At 48.0% G+C, this 22,897-nt stretch overlaps 1 protein-coding gene across 10 annotated transcripts in view; it reads right to left on the minus strand.

Moving 5' to 3' along the window:
* The window catches only part of Eps15l1 (epidermal growth factor receptor pathway substrate 15 like 1), a 93,724-nt gene that overhangs the window by 45,641 nt on the left and 25,186 nt on the right, over positions 1-22,897 (minus strand). For all 10 annotated transcript variants that reach the window (XM_047531092.1, XM_047531087.1, XM_047531086.1 and 7 more), the window contains exons 5-12: positions 22,220-22,315; positions 21,260-21,322; positions 18,446-18,571; positions 17,234-17,293; positions 14,580-14,813; positions 9,741-9,898; positions 1,033-1,189; positions 644-729 (exon numbers count right to left, since the gene is read on the minus strand). In XM_047531092.1, coding sequence (XP_047387048.1) covers positions 644-729; positions 1,033-1,189; positions 9,741-9,898; positions 14,580-14,813; positions 17,234-17,293; positions 18,446-18,571; positions 21,260-21,322; positions 22,220-22,315 — 980 coding nt within the window. The remainder of the gene's footprint in view (positions 1-643; positions 730-1,032; positions 1,190-9,740; positions 9,899-14,579; positions 14,814-17,233; positions 17,294-18,445; positions 18,572-21,259; positions 21,323-22,219; positions 22,316-22,897) is intronic.

The raw sequence follows: 22,897 nt of genomic DNA on the forward strand, positions 1-22,897 counted from the left end.
AACAAATATCACCTAAGGGTCATAATAAATATGTGGGGGGCTGTCTTGCACAGGATAACCACTCAGGAGGTGGCCTGTGAGTGAAGACACAGGGTAGAACAGCATTCTAGATGACAGAACAGGAAGGAAGAGCTGGCCCGGGAAGCCACAGTGAGAAGTCTGTAGTGATGCGGAGTCAGCTGGGCCATCCCTCTGGCTTGCAGCAGTGTTGCTGAGGTCCCAGCTCCTGTAGTGGCCCCCAGCTCTTCCCCCACAAGAGGCAGCATGGAACTGGCACAGTGTGCATGCCAAGCACTGTTTTGTCTCCTCAGCTGCACGCCCAGCGCCCACCACACAGCCACCAGCCTCCTCCCATTACATCCTGAACGTCTGAGTCTCTGTCAGCAGGGGTCAGTGTGTGTGGCCACCAGTCGCCACAGCAGGCCCACACTGGTGAGCTGCAAACTGAAGCTGCCATTATTCAGGCCCTGTAAGCCAATTCAGGAGCTCAGAGGATCCATGTCCCTTCCCCTCTTCTGAAGAAACTCGATTACCATGGTTCCATGGAAGCCTCTGATATTTCCTATAATGACCTGGCAGAGTGTTTTGGATTTGGACACAAGGGGACCGAGGGGACCCAAGGGACGAGTGGTTTTCAACATACCTTTGTAACTGGGCGATTTCTTGGCTAATGTCATCAAGTTCTTTCACACCAGTGAACTCCCCAGATCCAAGAGAACTTGAACTGTCCTGGGATCAAATTCAGGTACAGAATCACTGACTGGCAAACTGACATCACAAAACAATAGGGACTAGGAGGTCCTGGGCCCAGGGACAAAATCATCTTCTCTTTAGTTTATAGGGGTAGGAATAACAGGGCTGGTTACCAGCCTATGGAAATAGTGGTCTAGCCCACACTCAGGGGAACTGAAGGCCTGGACTGCAGGGAGGGGCCCGAGGCCAACTTGGGGGCTTGTGCAGGATACCAGCGCCACCTTGTGGCAGACGGCGGGAAGCAATGCAAAGAGAACTGGGTGTACCCAGGCTACTCACCGGTATTGGAGTGCCTCTCTCGGAGGGTGGGACCATGTCTGGCGAGAGGACTTGAGGGGGGTCGATGCCTTTACTGACCTTCTGCTGAATGAAATACATAGCTAACGCGAACTGGTCTTTGCTTAACTTCCCAGTTTGCCTTGTATCGGCCAGGGCCCTGGAGAAACGCGGGGATATTCATTTGTCACACGTGCTGGGCTCTGCCTGCGACGAGTACAAGGCAGCAAACCCCTGCTTTTAAAGAAATGACGACGACAACAGCAAGGACAGCAGGGCACCATGGTGGGCCCCCCACCTTTTGAACTTAACATTTCCATTCCTGGAAGCAGTTCTGGGGTCCCTGGTAATACATAAGGAAATGGAAAGTCCCCGAGGTGACGTGGCCTGGGAAACGGGGGTGAGGAGAAGGCCCTGCACTGACGGCCCTCATCTCCCAGGACGAAGGTGTTCCAGGTGGCGGCTGCAGACAGGGAGAGGGGTTTATCACCCCTACAGTGACGTCGCGCGGAGGCGTTGATCTCCTTCAATGTAAATCCTCTCCAGACGCTGTCCACAGACCCCCGACCCCCCAAAAGTTCAAACTGCCCAAGGAAACTGACGTGCTCACTAGACCACCCTTCACAACAACCTGTACAAACGCACTCCCTTTCTTTGTTCAGTGGCTCATTTTCCACCAGGAAAGTGGGTCCCCTGGCACCATTACATCCCTTCATTCCCCATTCCTGTGTGAAGCTTCATTTCTGAACAAACAGCTGCGATGCTTCAGAAGGTGTGCGTCCATCCCGGTCTTCTGTGCTAACAACTGGCCCCAGCGCACCTCATTAGACAAGCATCCTGCCCTAAGGCTGGCCACCAAGGGACGGTCAGGGCAGGAAGTGGTTCTCACCCAGGCTGCAGAACCATCAAGCCCACAGACACAGGGACGGGCCCCTTGGGAAGAGCTGACTAGCTGCCAAAAGGCTCTCTAGCTTTCATTTATCATCTGCTCTGGGTGTCGAGGAGACAGCCCACTTCTGTGGAAATGGAAGCCAGGCCAGTGTTACATGCTCCTCTACATAGCCTGCTCCTGAACTCTAGGTTGTGTCGATGGCCTGGGATGCCAGCTTTCCGCGGAGACAGCAGCAGTATTTCGGGCTGTCATATGGAGGAAGCAGCAACCAGCCTCGCCCTTTTTGTCGGGTCTGTGTCTGTGTCCCCCTCAAACCACTGTGCTGGAACCCTGACCTTTGGGATCTGTGGGGAGGTAGAGCCCTCCAAAGGAAGCTTGAACCTTTGTAACAGGGACCCTGGAGCTCTCTGCTCTCTGCCACATGAGGACACTGCAAAAGGGACATCTGCAAACCAGGACGTGGGCCCTCACTAGAAACCTTGATCTTGGACTTCCCAGCCTCTAGGCTGTGAGGAACCTGTTACTTAAGCCATCCTGTCTGTGTATAAGCTATAGCAGCCCAAACGAACCAGACACTCCTCTTGGGCTCAAAGAGACTGCTTTGGGGCCATGGCCCCAGTGCTTAAGACAGACCCCCATGCTAAAGCGTCTCCTCCCACTGGCTTTCTAATGCCCTCAAAGTCAGGAGAATAGGGTGTGTAAAGAGCAGCACACAGTGGCCCTGCAGAGCTTGACACTCCAGATAATCAAGGAACAGGCATTATGAGATGAAGAGGCAGTGTGCCCTTCCTCCCACCACCCACTCCGCACCGGTCTTCCTTCCCACCTCACAAGTGGCGACTGCAGGCAATGACAGTTTTTTTTGTTTTTTTTTTTTTTGGCGGTGCTGGGGATCGAACCCAGGGCCTTGTGCTTGAAGGCAAGCACTCTACCGACTGAGCTATCTCCCCAGCCCCCACAATGACAGTTTTAATATGGAACAAAAGAGAGCCAGCGGGGTGGTCAACAGACTTGGGTCCAAACACTGTCAGTGAACAGACCAGGGGAAGATTAGATCTCATGGAAAGTCACTGACAAAAGTTGTTTGTTGTTTACATGTGGTGCTGGATTACCACGGAGCCACAACCCCAGCCCAAAGGTTGTTTTTAAAATGTCTTGGTTAGAGATCCAAGATGGGGAACAGAGGAGGTCACGTTCCTGGTTACTCCATGGCGTGAAACCAAGAAAGTGGACAGGCAGCTTCTCCGCAAGGTGAAAAAGAAAAGCGGGGTGGGGGGGGTGTTTACTGGAACCTAAACTTGGACCTTCAAAGCAGATTGGGGACACAGGACAATGGATAGAATAAGAAAAAATCCCCAGCAGCACAGCTGCCACAGTGGGGCCAGAAGTTCCAGCCAGAGCGGCCCCTCCATGAGCACAGCAGAGGGATAAGGGGATTAAAGGAACCCAAGGCGTGTCTGGGTACAGAGTGTTTAGAGACCAAGGTCATTGCCCAACAAACCTGAAGGACTCACCACACAAAACCCAGGTGTGGGGAAAGAAACCCCCATCTCTCCAGGCGGCATGCGGCCAACGAAGGAAGGAACCCTTTTGCAGCTGCAGCCTGGGGGCCAGCAACTGAGGAAGCTGATTCCTGGCAAACCTGAGCTTGGCTCGAAATACAGGCCCAGTAAACACACGCTGCACGACGTAAGAGTGTGCTTACGTGACAAGAAAATCAAACGTGGAGGGAGGTTTACACAGGGGACAACTGGTCACAGAAACCCACCCAACTCTCCCCCTCCCCCTCCAATCCAATTGCTTGCAGGACCGGCTGAGAGAGACGCTCTGGCCGGGAACTCAGAAGGGTGGGGGCGGGAGAGATTGTTTGGAGACTGAGCCAGAAAATATGGGGTCTGCAGGTGACCTAGGGGACTGAGAATTGGCTCGCTCACTACGTGAGTGGAACCTGGGGAGATCCCTGGGGTAAGTCTTCCAGGGTAAATCTGACCAGCAAGTACTGGGCACTGGAGGTGTGCAGATTTAAAATCTCCAGACCAACTAGCATTCAGCAAAGAGCCTGGAGCCCCCAAGCCTCAGCCCTGCCTCCAGGGACTCCGCCTAGGGATTCCCTCTCATCCAGCAATCCAGAGCGTGGTGCACCTCGCTCCAGAAGACCCACCTACAACGGCTGAGAAGAGAAGCTGAGGATCTTTTGAACGTCGATGGAAGGATTCTTTAACTTTTCATCAAGATTTTTTAAAAAATTCTTTTGCACTGTTTAATTGTGCCCTTAATGGTACATGAACATTTATACAATTTCCTATTTTTTTCTTCTCATCTCTAGCATTTCTGAAGCCAGTTATTTTACATGGATTAGTTTTTCGTGAACTAGGATGTTTGATTAGTATATTTTAGTTCTGTTTTATATTCTTTTTAAAAATTTTTTTAGTTTTTGCTGTATATATATTTTTCTCCTACCTGTTTCCCTTGATTCTCTTTTCTTCTGCTAACAGCCAATCTCTATTGTTCTCTCTTTCACTCTTCCTTTAACCTTTTACTTCTGTCTTCTCTCCTCCTCCCTCATAATCATCACATCCTATATCACTTCTGTTCTCTCCCTGTTCATCACCACCTGAAAATATAAACCCTTTTGCAAACTTGCTGTTTTTATTATAGACAAAAACTGATCATATCATTTTTGTTTATTGTGATAATTAGCATTGTAGACCTCATTAATAGGAACTATTTGGTTTAACGCTGCATATTATTTACATTGGTTGTTGTTATACATTTGTCTCCCCCTCAACACTGAAGTACTGGAAACCTCCAGCGACTCTCTTAAGTCCACAGGGTAGAAACTCTACAGCCTCAGATCCATGTTGCTAGATGGGTAGACACATAAGCAACATGAAAAAGCAAGGGAACGAGTTACCCCAAGCACACCAAGATACTCCAACAACAGAATCCATCAGCACCACAGTGGAAGAAATGTCTGAGGCGTTTAGAATGTACATAATTAAACTGATCTACAAAGTAAAGGATGATGTAAGAGTGCAAATACGGTAGCAAAAGATCACTTCAATGAAGAGACAGATTCTTAAAAAAAAGAAAAAATCCTTGAGATGAAGGAAACAATAAACCAAATTAAAAATTCAATAAAAAGCATCACCAAGAGACTAGACCACTTGGAAGACAGAGAACCTCAGGCAACGAAGACAAAATATATGATCTTGAAAATAGAGTTGACCATGGACAGATGTTAAGAAACCATGAACAGAACTTCCAAGAATTATGGGATGGGCTGGGGTTGTAGCTCAGTGGTAGAGCACTTGCCTAGCATGTGTAAGGCACTGGGTTTGATTCTCAGCACCACATATAAATAAGTTAATTAAACAAAGGTCCATCAACAACTAGAAAAAAAAAAAAAAAGAATTATGGATAACATGAAAAGACCAAATTTAGATTTATCGGGATAGATGAAGGCACAGAGATACAAACCAAAGGAATGCATAATCTTTTCAATGAAATAATATCAGAAAATTTCCCAGGGCTGGGACTGTGGCTCAGTGGTAGAGCACTTGCCTCGTATGTGTGTCACTGGGTTCGATCCTCAGCCCCACATAAAATGAATAAAGGTATTGTGTCTGTCTAGAACTAAAAAAATATAAAAAAAAAAAAAGAAAATTTCCCAAATCTAAACAATGAACTGGAAAATCAAATATACGAGATTTACAGGACCCCAAATGTGCAAAATTGCATCAGACCCACATCGAATCACAACAAAATGAAAATGCCTAACATATAGAATAAGGATAGAATTTTAAAGGCTGTAAGAGAAAAACATAAGATTACATATAAGGGGAAACCAATATGGATCTCAGCTGATTTCTCAACCCAGACCCTCAAAGTTAGGAGATCCTAGAACAACATATACCAAGCTCTGAAAGAAAATGGATGCCAACCAAGAATCCTACATCCAGCAAAATTAAGCTTCAGATTTGAAGATGAAATAAAAACCTTCCTTGATAAACAAAAAATTAAAAGAATTTGCAATCAGAAAACCTGCAGTTCAGAATATTCAACAAAATATTCCATGAAGATGAAAAGGAAAAAAAAAAGTGAAAACCAGTGAAGAGAGGAACTATACTAAAGGAATAGTCAATCAAAGAGAAATAATTCAAATTAAAAAGCAGAAATAAAGGAAAATGACCAGGAACACAAATCATATCTCAATAATAACCTTGAACATTAATGGCCTAAACTCATCAATCAAAAGACAGACTGGCAAATTGGATTAAAAAACAAGACCCAACAATATGCTGTCTCTAAGAGACTTACCTCATAGACAAACACCCACAGACTGAAGGTGAAAGGATGGGAAAAAAACATACCATTTATATGGATTGCATAAACAAGTAGGGGTTTCCATCCTAATATCAGATAAAGTGGACTTCAAGGCAAAGTTAATCAGAAGGGACAGAGGACATTCCATACTGCTTAAGGGAATTATACATCAACAAGACATAACAATCATAAATAATTATGAACCAAACAATGGAGCATCTACATACATCAAACACTTCTCAACTTCAAGAATCAAATAGACCATAACAAAATACTGGGTTTGAACATTTTCATTTTCATTACATATATATGAATACAAATATGAATATACATGTAAAAATATACATGAAAATATTTAAATGGATATGGATTTGTATATAGTTATTTTTCTTTTGAGATGGATAGTTACAATTTTGGTAAGATATAGGATATGATTATGTAACTATATATATGAAAATTTATGGGTAGGATTTTGGTGGCCATTAGGGTACATACATATGTGTGTGTGTGTCTGTGTGTGTGTGTGTATGAATGTATATAAACATATGGAAATATATGTGAAAATATATATGGATATTCAAAGTAATATTTATAATTATTGCTTAAAAGGCTCACGATTATGGGTAGGGTTAGGTTTAGTTCTGAGAAATAGCTTTGATTTAGGGGACAGGTTACCATGAAACATATATATCAATAAATATCAATATAAACATGAATACAGAGGTAATATTATATATCAAAATTTATATATATACTTTTATCTATGGATAGTTTTAAGGTAAGCAATACTATTATATTATGTGTGAAAACTGGGTTATGCCTATGGAAATGAGTATATATATATAAAATATCTATGGGTTTTTAAGTGAATTTATGAATTTATATCCCAAATACATAGGTACATCCATGTAAAATGTTATGGTTTATATGTATAGAGGTTTCTCTAAGGAATATTGTAGATATAGGACTAATGTAGAAAAATAGGGTTAGTTTAGGGATTGAACTTTTTTATCCATATATAGGAATACAAATACAAATATATATGTAAACATAGACGTGAAAATATTTAAATGGATATAAATTTATAGTTATCTTTCTTTTGAGATGGATGTTTACAATTTGTTTTAGTTATAGTTTATGATTATGTAACTGAATATATATGAAAATGCTTGAGCAGGAATTTGGTTGCTGCTAGGGTATATTCATATACATATGAATATATATAAACATATAGGAATATATATGTGAAAATATATATGGATATTCAAACTAAAAAAAAATAAAAGTCTGAAACTGAAAAAGATAAAAGAAAACTATAGGTAAGGAAATATTTTAGTCTGAAAATTAGAAGGCAAAAGAAATGTTTCTTGATAAGAAAGTATTTTGTCTGGTAAAGTAATATTCTTGGGCTAAAGTCCAAGATGAAAGAGGACAAAATTAAGGAAGCAAATTTGTGAAAGTCTAACTAAGTTGCAGAAATTTTGTGGAAAGTAAATCTCAAAAAGTTTGTGTTTGTGATTAAATTGGCTATAATTAGCACAGTCAGTTCGAGTTATTTGAGCTTTAATGATATGAAGCAAAGTCTGAAACACTGATCTCCTCTTGTCAATAATTTTCTTGTACTTGTTAGGTTTTATTACTTGGTGAAACTAAGTCTTAAAGAAATTAGGGTTTGTACCTGTTTTAAAGTCTTAAATGATTACTGGTTAAACAAACAACTATTATTTCAGTTATAACAATATTGCTGACGCCCAAAAGACATGTGACTAGGTACGTGTATGCATCTCTCTAAGCCTTGTCTAAGTGTTATATAAAAGTTATAAAATGAAAGTTACATAAGTTTACTGAAAAGATAACCAATAAGTGCTCTCTTTTATACACTGTATCTGACATAGAAGGGTCACACTGTCATTTGAAGACCTGTCATATCTATTTGCTTTGACTAATGACTTAGCAAAGAAACAGCAAATTCTGATGACTAACACTGTTTGCTAAGACTATCCTCTGATTTTTGTTAGCCCATGCAGACCTGCAATAATTATTGTATGCTCTGGATTCTAAATTGTAATTTAAAAGTTTAAAAAAAAAAAAAAAGTCAGTTGGGCATGGTGGCACACGCCTGAAATCCTGGCAGCTCAGGAGGCTGAGGCAGAAGGATCCAAATTCAAAGCCAGCCTCAGCAACTCAGCAAGGCCCTAAGCAACTCAGAGACCCTGTCTCAAAAGATAATATAAAAAGAGCTGGGGATGTGGCGCAGTGGTTGAGCGCCCCCTGGGGTTCAATCCCTAGTACCAAAAAAAAAAAGAAAGAAAATGTCTTGGTCAGGTCACAGTTAGAGGTGGGGGTACGACAGTTTCACTCTGGCAGGGTTTCACAGCCTGCTCCTGGCCCACAGCTGCCCCTCCTCTCTGTCACCTCTCCAGGGGTACAGCCCCAAGGCCGACACTCAGAGGGTCCGCGAAAGGACAAGCAGGCTCTGGGGCTGCGGATGGCAACCACACAACACCAGACGCCCCGTCTGACACGTCAGGCCTGAGGGCAGAGCCTCCATCCTCGTGGCTGCCTGCAGCTCCTCTTGGCGTGCTACCTCCACAGCAGCTCTGCCTGACCCTCCACCACTGCACCCCAGTCGAGACTGTCATTTTAACTTTCCTTGTGATTATTCTAGACCTTGTTCCTGCTCTATCCCCCACACCCCCTGCAGGGAACGGTTTCCCTGCTTTTCTCCTTCTGATCCAAGAGCGTTCACAATTTCCCCTTTCTGTTGTTCTGCTGCTGTACTGAGAGTCAGACGCAGGCTTTGGGTGTGCTAGGTAAGCGACCTGCCCCTCCGCTACACAGGGGCCAGTTCAGGATCCAGTGCTATTCCACACTCGGTCATTTACAGCTGGTATATACCCTGCAAGTTACTCTCCTAGTGTCGCTCCTTCACGCTGCAGCCTAGGGCGTGCTGGTGCTGTCGTGGAACTGGGGCACGCATCTGTCTCAGGTTCATCAAGGGGCTGCTGCATTTCACTGTGTCTAAAAGGCAGACCCCGATCTGGGCCCTGAGGCGCAGGCTGAAGCGTCACCCAGCTAACCCATTCACAGCAGGCTTGGCCCTTACAGGCAGGACTCCTGGGGAGGCCCAGGCCTGACACCCAGTGCGGTGCCGCTGGAGTCTTCGGAGCCCTGCTTGTGCCTGCAGAGGTGTGGGCCTGGCCAGCCCCACAGCTGGCTGTGGCAGAGGCCAGGTGCCTGCCAGAGCCAGCCGTTCAAGCAGAGAGCATTTTAGAGGGCCCAAGAGAGCCCCCTTGGGAAGACAGTGAGCTGACCCAGGGAGCAAGGAGCTCTTACACTCGTACTTCACCTGACCCCCCTCAGCCCGATGAGAATAAAGGAGGATGAGAATAAAGGGCACTGCAGTGAGCTGAGGACCCTGACCACGGACTGACTGCCTCTCCCCCAGCACAGGCCTCTCCCAAGGGACCCACAGCCATGACGTCCCCCTTACCATATGTGTGCTAGAAGGTTCTGGGTGAGGCCCGAGTGCATGAAGATCTCCTTCACCTCCTGGCCACTCACATAGCCATCCAGGTCCAGGTCGGTCTTGAGGAAGATCTCATCGAATCGCATTTTGTCCGCCACCGGCACCACCCAGGTCACTGTTGGCTGAAAAGTTTTTTTAAAAATGGTTAATTCAATGAACACATACTTTTTGATGGTGGAATGATCAAAGTACTGGTCACGCACACTTGGTATCAGACTCTCCTCAGGATTCCAGGAGATGACAGAGCAGAGAGGACCCCTGGTCTGTAAGGGGGAAACTGAGGCTCAGGTTAAGGGAGGTTGATGCTGGCTTGACCAAGTCCCCAGCACCCCTGCCTGCCCAGCACCTTACTCTCCTTACGCCTGAGGGAGGTGAAGACCAGGAGGGCTCACCCATCTTCAGCCCTTGCCCCCGCCGCCTGGGCGTCAAGAGAAGCCGGGAACCTTCTTCCAGGAGGAACCCTGGGCAGGCACAGAAGACCCTCCTGAGCACTCACGGCAGGATCATCTCCCAGGAACCCACCCGGCCCCCACACCAGCCTCCCTGGTCTTCTAGCTTCTCTGCGAGCGAAGGTGTCTCGGGAAGCTGGTGGTGCAGGCTTTGGCATGCCATCTTTCTATGTCCCTGACCCTACTCAAAGATGACAAAGACAACCCCCCTGCTCAGGTATCAGCACGCACACCACTGACAGGTCATGACGCATGCTTGCAGGACAGGCAGGTGCTCAGGGACCTGTGGCGGGGAGAGGCTGGGTCTCAGGCAAGCACAGGGGTCACCTACCAGGACCCCAGCACCAGCACCATCCTCAGGAGGTTGTTCTGGAAGCCAGGACAACACCCACCAGCTGAGCCCTGCTGCACATGGGGCCCCTCATGCCACCCGCTCAAGTTTCCGCCAGCTTCTACCAGGGCCGACCTCCTGACGCAGGTTCCAAGGGCCCGCAGGGAGAGCACGTGGAAGCAGGCTCCTCCCCTGGCCAACCAGACACGTCGCCTCACACCTGAGACCCATCCTTTCATGTCAGGCCCACAGCATCTCCGCCCTTGATTTTGGAAACATTTGCCTCATCTAGTTTGTTTTAACAATATGGTCGTCCCTCTGTGCCTGAGGAGGACTGACTCAGGACCAAGGACATGAGCTACATCTGCACGTAACCCCAGCTTCTTCCACCCCGATGACTGATAACACTGGATACAAGGTAAGTGGCGCCTGCACTGTTGTCAAGCAGCAGAGTCCAGGAAAAGCAGAGTGAACCAGTCTGCGCTTGCCCAGCTAGACAAAGTTCCTCTTCTTCTGGATGTTTCTGCTTGTGGCTGTGGAAATGCGGAGCCCAGAGAGCACAGGCAGCTGCAGTGAACACTGGGCTGGGCTGGCCATGGCAGAGAGTGGGCCTCAGCCCAGCACCACACACGCAGTTACACAGCAACAGCAAGACTGCCAGCGCCCAGTCAGACGGGGCTAGGCGGTGAGGGAATGGAAGGAGAGGAGTGTGGCAACTCGGGCTAAAGGACAGCCGGGCTATGGAGGGGACTGATCAGGAGTTTGCCCAGTGCTTGGTACTTAAAAGGAGCTGCCACACGATGCCTGAATCACCAATCAGGGTGGCTTCTTTCGATGGAGAGGATGTGAGAGCTAAAAAAAGTCAACCTGAAAGTAGAACCGTGATGACCAGGATGCAGGAAACAGGGAAGGCAGGAAAAGGCTGGCCGGGTTCGATCAGCACGCTCTGTATGGAAATACCACACTGAACCCTGTTAACACGTACTACAAACACAGGTTAACAACACACATAAATAAAATAAAAGACACCATCCCAGTAAAACTGGGGGAGGGGTCTCTCAAAGTGTGTTGACGACCCAGGGATGGGTAGGAAGTGCCACGGAGAAGGGCTTTGTGTCCGACGCCGAGAACAGGGTGGGCACCATCCTTCCGGGAGCACCTGGAGTTTAGAAAGCAAGCTCAGGAAGCACAGCATGCCACGCTCTCCACATGGCTTCAGTCCTGCGGTCTCAGGTAGTGGGTCGAATGATTCAGTAGAGGAAGGAATTTACCAAAAACTCTAAGACCCATGGATCTGATTTGGACATGGAGAGTTCAGAAGATGCGCTGGACTGGGCTGTGCTTGTGGCATTTCATCAGGTGGATTCTGGGAGCCGCCTGGGTCTGCTGTGGAGTGTGGGGTGGCTGTGGAGACGCACACAGAACGGGTGTGGCGCACACGCCTGTGATTCCAAGACTGGGGGGCTGAGGCAGGAGCACTGCAGTTCTAGGTCAGCCTCAGCCACCCAGCAAGACCCTGTCTCAGAATGAAAAATAAAAAGGGCTGGGAATGCAGCTCCATGGTAGAGGCCCCTGGGTTCAATCCCCAGTACCAAACAAACGAACCAGAAAACCAAACCCACACATAAAAGAAACTTAGGGCTCGCGGCTTGCTATGGTTTAAGTGTATTCCCCAAATACCACGTTAGGGACTTGGTTCCCACTGCTACAGTGTGGAGAGGTGGACCAGAGGTGACCAGAGGTGAGGGTTCTGCTCTCATTAGAGTGCTGTAACTGGATCTCCAGTGTCCCTCAGACAGACGTGTTGAAGGCTTGGTCCCCGCTCTGTGGCCCTATTGGGAGGTGATGGAGTCTTTGAGAAGCTAGTGGGAGGTCCTTAGGACCCAAGGAGACATGCCCAAGAGGGACTGTAGGACTCTGCCCCTTTTCCCTTTTCTTTGCTTCCTGGCCACGAGGTAAGTGCTCCACCACCAACCCCACCACCATGTGCTGCCTGAGACAGGCCCAAAGGCAAGAGGGTCATGAACGGAATCCTCTGAAACTGAGCCAACTAAACCCTTTTTTAAGTTAATTATCTCAGGTATTTTGTCACAGTAGTGGAAAACGATGACTGCACAAATGGACTGATACGTTCATGGATGAATGGATTACTGGATTCTCTCGGGAGTGGCCTTGCTATAAAAGTGAGTTGTCTCGAGCAGCCTCGCGCTGCCTTGCTGCCTGCCTTCTGGGGCCTTGGGGCACGTCAGTGGACTGTGATGCCAACACAGTTACAAACCCAACAACATGGATGGCCTTCTTGAAGCTGTGAGTGGGTCCCTAGAAAGGGTAGGGGTTCAAAGCTGATTCAACAGCCACAGAACCTAAGCAAAGGAGAACAGTTCCTCCTTTGGATGACAGGATGGAAGGGTGAGTGGAAGAAATCTTGCTCCAACCTGGTCATGAAGGCAGAACTGGGAGGCCCCTGGGGGTCTGGGGGCATGTGTCAACCAGGGTCTCTGGAAATGCCCCCACCGGCTGCCCCTGCCCTTGGAGGAGGAGAGGCACCCTCCCCACCCTACCCAAACAGAGTCCGCTGGTGAAACTGGTCCATCCGGGGTTGGCAGCTTGCCCCCAGGACCTAGGGACAACCCTGAGGTAACCTTGGAGGCTGGTTTGCCTGGGCCAGTGAGTTCAGCTCCACTTGCTTTCTGGCCAGTACAAGGTATACTTCGCAAGCAGGCACGAGGCGCTAGGCTGTCTTGGAAAACACTGCGTACGAGTGCTGAACGCCCCTCAACCCAACTCTGACCACCCTGCCCTGTCCCTGGCTCACCCCACTCTAGCCTTCCCCTATTCCTAGAACACACCGAGTACTCCCACTTCAGAGCCTCGGACAGGCGGGTCCTCTGATGGCCTCCTGTCATTCACCTCACTGGTGGCCTTCCGGCTGCAGGACAGCACCCTCCCCGCCCCTAGCACTCCCAGGCTGGGCCCTGCCCTGTGTTCTCATAGCTGCTGGGCCTTCCTTGGGTCACTGACTTGCTTTCCGCCCACCTTCCTGTGGAGAAAGGAGGCTGCTGCATGCTTCCCAAGGCAGGCCTAAGACCCCCTGGACACACCTGGGCACAGCTGGGGAGGCAGTGGGCCATCGGGACGCTGGCTTGTTAACGGCCAGCAAAGGGGTCCTCCTGTCCCTGCTGGGGCACCAGTTGGGGCAGCGATGAGAGCTGTATGAGCCCCCTTGACTAAGCCCCTTCAACTCTCCCTACAGGCTTGTCACATTCTGGGGACAATGCTGCATCCTCTCTGCTCCTTGGAAATGAGCCTCCCGAGGTGAATACTTAACAAACACGTCACAAGTGTAAGAGAAAACACTGTCTGATGACCCCCTTCTCATTGCCATTAGCCGTATGCTGTAGCTGTGTGGGGATGGTGGCTGGCCACCTGCTTGTCATTACTTTGCCTTTGAAAGAACAAACAAAGCTGGAAGTGCAGCCTGACTCCAGACGTCACTTGTTCTTTCCTGCACCTTTAGACGACCTCAATGGCGCCCTTCCACACGGAGCCCACTGAGGCGTCACATTTGCCAAAACAAGAAATATACAATTTGGGGGGTTTATTTTGGGACAGGGTTTTGCTACGTTGCCCAGGCTGGCCTCAAACTCGCCATCCTCCTGCCTCAGCCTCCTGAGTAGCTGGGAGCACGGGTATCACCACACCTGGCTCCAACTACAGGCTTTTAAGAATCCCCCTTCCAAAAGAGCTGTTCACTCCAGCAGGAAATCCCAATTACAGTAAAAAAGATTCTCATTTGGAAAGGTATTACTATTTATTACATAAGGAACTTGAGCATCCACGCTGTTGGTATCCTCGGGGGTCCTGAACCAATCCCCCATGGAAGACTACTAAAGTTCAAGTGAATAAGAAAGTTAATTCTGAATCCCTGTAGTATTTTTTAAAGACATTTAATCATAAACTTTACTTGCTCCCAAGAAATAGCACGCTGTGCTCAGAATGAGCACGACCTCAGAGGGCTCATACCTGTGTCTGCTTGATGCTGTGCTTGGGAGACAAGCTCCCTGTGCTGTTCAGGCTGCTGACACTGCCGTGGGAGGGTGTGGAGCGAAGGCTGTCTTTGGGTGGGGGGCTGGCGGGCAGGACGGGCACGGCACCGGGGAACACCGTCTTCTTTCTCTTGGAGGGTGGGATGAGTGACGGGGGCAAGACAGAGGGCACTGGCTCCTTCTCAAGGGCCCGGTACACCAAGTGCATGGCCTGTGGGCACAAACAGGAACGAGCTGAGGCAGAGGGGCAGGACGAGGCTCCGCAGGGCCTGAGAAGGGCCACCCTTCCAGGGGTTGTAGGGATGGAGCAGATAGCATGTGAGGATGCTTTCAAGCCGACCAGCATTACAAGAAAACGCAATCATTTCTGGTGAGTTTCCTTGCTATACACAAGCTCACAGGACATCTGTCCAATAGCATGGACTGAAATGAGCACAAAGCAAATTCAGCCAAGTCAGACTCTGTGAACAGCAGTTCCCCTTACCTGTGGTTTTGTATTCTGAGGGTTCAGTTACCTACGGTCCAAAAACATTACATGCAAAATTCCAGAAACAAGGGGGCCACATTCAAGCAACTTTTATCACAATATATTGTTATAATTTATTGTTATTAATCTTACTGTGCCTAATTTACAAACTAAACTTTTTCATGGTGTGTATGTATAGAAAAAAACATGGTGCATAGCCAGTTCAGAACTACCTGCAACCTGGATAAGGGGACCACAGGAGGTCCCTTCTCCACGCAGGCAGGCCACCAACAGGACTCACAACTTCCAGAGTACAGGGACTTAGAAGGCTAAGACACCAGGAGAACTGCCTATCCTTTGAATATTCAGGAGACACAGAAAGGGCACCAAAAGGCGTGTGGTGCCAAGGCCAGGAGCCCGGTTGCCCCAGGCAGGTGGGGAAGATAAACGTGTCTCCACCATGAATTTTAAAGTTGAACACTTCAGAGAACATAAATGATGCAGTCAAGATCTGTGATCACTTAAAAACCATAAAATGTTAAAAACAGCTAGTGATGAAAGGAAACAAAACAACAGAATTCTGTGATCCACCGACAGATCAACACCAACCTTGGCTGAAATAACAAGAAATGATCAAAAGAAAACAAAGTAGGAACTGAGAGCCTGTGAGGCTGGCAGGGAAGTGCAGCTGGTACCCACGCACACTCTGGGCGGGTTGCCTCCCTGCTGGGGCCCATCCCAGGACCATTCAATGACGTGAACACCTTAAATCAGACACAGTCAAATACATGAGCTGCAGGGAGGAGAGACGGGAAGTGAGCATGTAATGGGGACAGAGCTTTAGTTCAGCTGGGAAAGATAAGACAGTTCTCGAGACGGACAGGGTGTGACTGCAGGACACATGGTTAAGACAGGGAGGCTTTTTAATGGGATCTGTATTTTACCAACAGACGGTAGTGGACAACCAATGAAAACAACAGCACCATCACAGAACCGTGGGCAAGCTCAAGGTGGAAAGGCAGAAACAAGCTTCCCGCATGGAAAGAAACCCCCCGACTGAGCACTGCTGGGTATGTGGGGTTAGGAGGGAAATGGCAGAAGTTCATCATTTTCTTGGATGATGATTTTAATTTAACTCAGAGTGTAAAATTTTAAAGGTTTTATACACATAGGAAGTAAAATTAATGATGCTTCAATTCATATGTAGATAGTAAAATCACATTTTAAAGATATTTAAAATCCCTAGGACAATAGATGCATAGTTGGGTATATATACCAGTTGCACAATCCTCATAAAAATCAGAAATTCTAAATGCTCCCAAATCTGAAACTTTCTGTGCACTAACAGATGACACAAGACCTCATGTGATGGGTAATAGTCAAAACGCAGGAGAAATGTGGTATAAAATGACCTTTTGGCTAGTGCACAAGGTACATATGAAACATAACTGAATTTTGCATTTGGACTCAGACCCCATCCCCAAAACATCTCATTATGTATATGCAAATATTCCAAAATCTGGGGAAAAGAAAATCAGAAATCTGAACACATCTATCCCAAACATGTGGGATAAGGAATCCTCAACCAGTATTGGATTTCAGTTTTTCTATTACTTAGAAACTCCCAAGTAATTCACAGTTTTGTTTTCGGTTTGGTAGAACTTAATTACTATCTACCAAAGCATCATCCTGAACTACAAGGAACTACTCTTTAAATCTTTGAAATTTATGAAATGAGGTGAGTGCATAAATCTCATAATTACACAGAATGGCCAAAGATGTGAGGAAGGAGGTGGAGGAAAAGGAAGAAGAGGAAGAGGAGGGGAGGACGAGGAAGAGGCAGGGGCTATGGTTCCATGGGATCCTCCAAAGCTCCTGTTGCAACTTCATCTCCCATAAGACAGAGTGCATAAGCAAGACGAGCGAGACACGTACACAGGAGGGAGGGCAGGCAGGCGGGAAGCACGAAACAAATGCAGTGAACTAGTAACACTGGAGAAGGGGGTGAGGGTGCTCAGAAACCTTCACTGCAACTTTTCTACGTATCTGGAATTATGGCAAAATAAACGCTTTCTTAAAATTAAAGAAAATCAAATCCAGAAAACCCCAGGAGCTACACATGTTCCACCTCAGCAGGGTGGGAAAGGGACATAGCAGGGGCCTACCACAGCAAACTCGTCCCGGTCCAGCTGTCCGTCCTTGTCGATGTCACTGAGGTCCCAGACCTGCAGGGGACAGATCAGTGAAGGTTATATGGAGAGGAAGGGCCTGGGTGACAGCAAGCCCTGCCCACCAGAACACAGACTCTAAGTCCACAGAGCTCATGGTAAAGAGCCATCATCTGATGAAGCACTGATCACCCAGATCTGCTCTGCACTATGATCACTTTCTGTGACAAGCCTCATGATGCAATCATGTCCAAGGTTACACTTTAAGTTTTTGGTACTGGGGACTGAACCCAAGGGTGCGTAACCACTGAGCCACATCCCCAGTTCTTTTTTATTTTGGGACAGGGTCTCTCTAAGTTGCTGAGATTAGCCTTGAATTTGTGATCTTCCCGCCTCACCTCCCAAGTTGCTGGGATTACAGGTTATACACAATTAGGGTTATACTTTAAACAAGTCTGATTTTTTTCTTGACTGACTTACAAAGAAACCTTAGATGGAACAGATGTCTCTGATACTGGAATGAGTGGGGCCCCAAACACAAGCCCTACACACTCACACTGACCCAGCCCCTTCTACCACGTGCATGGTGGGACAGGCTATGGGCACTAGTTTAGTGTGGCTCAGCTCCTCTTCCCAAGACTAAATGGTGAGACAGGAGCCAGGGAATGTGCCAGGCCACTTAGCTCCTTGAAGACAGTAGACAGGCCTGGGTTTCAGATCATGTCCAAGGCTACAATCGAGGTGTCACCCTTCTGAGCCCTCCAGGACCAGCACACCTACCTGACCCAGGCAGCAATGTTCCTGGAGCAAAGTAGATGCCCAGGGTCCACCCATGCCGCTTCATGGGTCAGCACACCCCTCGCTTGTGCTCAGTCACTAGGACTTCGGTCCACAGAGGTCTCTCACATCTGGTACTCCCCAGCTCTGTGTGTCCCTGGGTGTGGGTGGCAGCTTCACTTCTGAGCCTGCCTCCCCATCCATGAAATAGGAGCATCCCAGTTCCTCCCTCATGAGCTGGAGGCACCTCTGAGCAGCACCGTGCCAGGCCCTGAGCCAGCCCGAATGCAGGAAGTCCTCCACCCACAGTCGGCTCTCGATGGTATGCGGCTGGGTACAAAGCAGGAGCTGTGAGTACCCGAGGGAGGGAGAATGGTGACAAGCCAGACAGCAGCAGTGAAGAACATGAAAAACCAACCCGTATCCACTTACCCTTCCCAGGACATCAAGAGGTAGCTTTGAGTTCATGAGGACTGGTTTGACCTTGTCTCCAGACAGCAAACCATTGATGGGTAACAGGCTTTCAAAAATGCCATCAAATTTCGCCTTTTCTTCCACCTAGTTGGAAAGAAATAGCCCAAGTGAGCTCATGAGTATGCCTGCGTGAGCATCCCAATCAAACTCAGACCCAAGGCTGAGTGGAACAGCCATGGACTCACCATGGCCCTTAGCTAAAAGCTCACAAGGATCTTAGTGCAGACTGGGCCCCTTGGGTGTCCAAAGTGAATTCACACCTTAATGGGAACAGCTCTCTGGCAACCTGGGATCCGGGGACAAAGTCAACAGGAGAGGGGAGCTGGCCTGGATCTTGCTCTGCCCCCGCTGCTGCCTGAGTGCACTTGGAGGGGCCTGGACAGCAGGACAGTGCCTTTGCTGGGAGACAAAAATGGTCCACTCTCTCCTACCCCCAAGGAGCCCACTGTGACAGGAAGGACAAAAACATGAACGGATTTTAGTTTTTAAGCAAATACTAATCAAATCCAACCTCAAACACAGGAAGTTCTAATAGTTAACCACAGGGCTGGGGATGCAGCTCCATGGTGGGGTTCTTGCCTAACATGTGTGAGGCTTGGGTTCCATCCCCAGCACCAAGGGGAAAAAATTAAAATGCTGGCAGCACAGAAAGGGACTGATGGCGAGAAGGGTCTGAGCACTGGATTTCAGTCTCCCCTCTGAGGGACATGAAGGCCCTTTGGAATAGAACAAAAGAGAGCCGGCCTCTCCCCTCACTCTGACCATATATGCAGGAGCCACAGGGCCACCAAGAATCCTCCCTCAACAGTGTCCACTGACACGTGAAAGGCTGAACACAATGTGTGAGAATGACATTCTGAGACGCTGCTATGACATGGGTGGACCCCGAGGGCATGAAGCTGAGCGAAAGAAGCTAGTCACAGGACAAGCATGGTCTTAGACTGGGAGGTACCCAGTCTAGTGCAATTCAGAGTGGAAGGGTGGCTACCAGGCACTGGGGGGAAGAGGGCATTGGTGTCTGAGGGGTGCAGAACTTCACTTTGGGAAGACAAGAGAGACAGTGCTGGAGACGGATGACAGGGATGGCAGCACAGCAACGGGAAAGCTGTACGCTTAGAAATGGTGAAGACGCTAGGTTTTAGGCCATCTGACATTCAAGCTTATACTGTACTCTACAACAATTAAAAATGTTTGGGGGGGATGCGACTCAGTGGTAAAATACTTGCCTAGCATGTGCAAGGCCCTAGGTTCAATCCCCAGCACCACAAGAAATAATAAATTAAAAAGTACATCTTCTAAAGGAAAAAAGCACCATCGGTAATAGCAGGAAGTGTGCATGCAGACATGGGCACACTAGCAGCTGCGAGCGCGAAGAGCCAGGGCTGCGCGTCCGGCTCCAGTGTCTGGTTCCTCAGCCATCACGCTTGCTGGCTCAGGGCCTCAGGAAGCCCGAGTGCTCGCCCGGGAAGCAAGCACTTGGCCCTCAGATCCACTCGCTCACTGCATCTTGAATGGACTGCACACTCCTCCTGACAGTCCCTCCTGCCCTGGCTCCTCTGCCAGGCTCCAGGACCCCTCGGCCGCCAGCTCTTGTACCGAGGCCTGAACATAACCCATGACAGAACAGAGCTGCAATGTTTCAAAGAATAAGATCTCTCGGGAGCTGTTTCTTGTGACAAAGCAGCTCATTTTCAATGTCTGGACTACCCAGAGAGGAAAGCCCACCAGAAGTGCAATCGCCAGGGGCCAAGTGCTTACTGGATTACAGAGGCAGCAACTTCAGACTCCTTGGACACATGAACCTCTTCCTACCCTGTCCCTGCCCCAACCCACCCCATTACATAACCTTTCCAAGAAGGTAACAAACCACCCGTGTACAAATGGGACTAAAGTGCTTGGGGTACCGGGGAGGTTTATCTTTAATTTATTACAAGACTATTATTAATTATTTAGGAAGTAAAAGTGAGCAAATCTGGAACTGGGGGTATGGCTCAGTGGTAGGGCACTGGCCTAGCATATATGTGAGGCCCTGGGTTCCATCCCCAGCACCAAAAAAAAAAAAAAAAAAAAGAGAGACTCAGGAGGAACAGAGGGGGAAGGCTCGCATGAAGAAGTGTGTCCTCAACCACACTCGTGTCCCTTAGGAGAAATTCTGTGCTTATTAGAAGACACAACATCAGCCACGACATCCTGTCTTTAAAAATAATATGGTATGTGCTAAGGGAGCAGCTTTCACAAAGCAATGAGAGCCTCAGAAAGGGAAGAGTACAAGGTGGAAACTGGCTGAAGACAAATCAGATGCTTCTGAGGCGCAGGCACAAGCAGGGTCCAGCCCCCTCCTGCATTCAGATTAACCAACACAAGCAGAGAAGCACAGGGCGGGCCCTAAGAGTGAAGGGTTACAGCTAAAGACTCTTCTCTTTTTTAATTTCATTGAAATGGGGTCTCCGTATGTTGCCCAGACTGGCCTTGAGCTTCTGGGCTCAAGTGACCCTCCTGCCCCATCCTCCAAGCAGCATACCACCATGCCCGGCTGTCACTACTGGCTTTTAAGAGCTCAACTTCCAAAACTTAGCTGCTTACCCTGGTAGGCAACTCCCAATTACAGTGAAAACGATTTTCATTTGAAAAGGTATTTCACCCAGATTCTGTGGTCCCTCAAACTAAAACAGAACAGATGATATACTCGTCCTACAAAATGGTTTGAACATCATGAATGGCTAGAGCAATTCCATGCAAAGGACAGTCAAGGAGCAGTTCCTGTTCACTTACCCTCACAGCCCAGGGGGCCTCTGCAGAAGGTGGCGTGACCATCAGAGGGCTACTGGTATCATGCTGAGGACAAACAGAAACATTCCCTTGTGACTGGCACGGAATTAAATTACAGCAGGAAGAGTGGACTGAAAAGGATCCGTATTTCAAAGAGCTTTCAAAAAAAATGGAAGACCTCAAAAAGTTTAACACAGAATCACCCCATGACCCAGCAACTCCACTTCCAGGTGGAGATCCAAAAGAAGTGAAAACAGGTGTTCAAACACATCTTTGTACATGAATGTTCACAGCAGCATCATTCACAATAGCCAAAAGGTGGCAACACCCAAATGTGCCTGAATGGATAGACAGAAACAAAACGTGGTCCATGATACAAGAGAAGAGTATCCAGCCGCAGGAGATAAGGAAGAACTCATCCACGCTGCAGCATAGATGGACCTGTGCTGCGGGACAGAGCCAGACACAAAAGGCCACACACTGTATGGCTCTGTTTGTAGAAATGCCCAGAGCAGGTGAATTCAGAGAGAAAGCAGACAGGGATTGCCAGGGGCTGCCGGAGGGGAATGGGAGTGATGCTAATGGGTCTCCCTTTGGAAAGATGGAAATGTTCTTGAACTAGACAAAGGTGATGGCTGCATGACACTGTGAATGTGCTAAGTATCAGAGATTTGGGTACCTAAAAATGTGAATTTCACCTCAACAAAAAAAGGAAAGTTAGGGGGCTGGGGAGATAGCTCAGTCGGTAAAGTGCTTGCCTTGTAAGCACAAGGCCCTCGGTTCGATCCCCAGCACCCAAAAAAAAAAAAAAAAGGAAGGTTAGGATGTGTCACAATGCATTCTACTGGCATGGATAACTAATCAGAGTTTTAAAAGGAAGGTGAGAGGAAACATGAGCTATGCGTATACACACGAGCACATGTGGCATCGGACAAGCATGAATGAGAAGAGTTGGACACTCACGAATTTAGGCGGCGGCATGCTTAGACTCAGATTGCTCAAGGTGACTTCATGGCCACTCTGTGCACAGGCCACCAGTCTCAGTGCAACATAGAAACCCTGCAAACCCAAAGAAAAGGGGAGGTGTCAACACCACAGGACCAAGGATGGCAGGGAACAGCGGGTTTCAGGAAAAGAGGGATCTGACTTCAACAATGAACACTGTGCAAGAGCCAAAGTGACCCCCCCCCAGGATGCCAGGGACAGCAGTATGCTAACGTGGACCTGCGCATCCAGAATGCGATGAGATTTCAAACAAACGTACTTAAAAAAATGGGCTCCTAACACTTAGGTATTACTACATAAAGCAACCAATTAAAATGCTTTAGGTAGCAAGGGACGGATCAAATGTGTGTTGTGCTGCTGGGGATACAGCTCAGTGGAAAAGTGCTTGCCTAGCACATGCAAGGCCCTGAGTTCCATCCCCACCACCACAACAATAAGTAAGTAAAGAAAAATTAATATTAAAATAAGCAATTGGAAGTAGATACAGATGTTTAGGAGTTTATATTCACAATTCACCATGACCTGTTGGCCCTGCTGAATGAGCAGCTTTCACTCACCCCCGGGGCCTGATGTGGACTTTGCCTCCCACACCGGGACAGAACTTGAACTAGGTCATCAGGTCCTCCCCATTCACCT

This window comes from Sciurus carolinensis, chromosome 17 (genome assembly GCF_902686445.1).
Source record: "Sciurus carolinensis chromosome 17, mSciCar1.2, whole genome shotgun sequence".
In the NCBI taxonomy this organism is placed as follows: domain Eukaryota; kingdom Metazoa; phylum Chordata; class Mammalia; order Rodentia; family Sciuridae; genus Sciurus; species Sciurus carolinensis.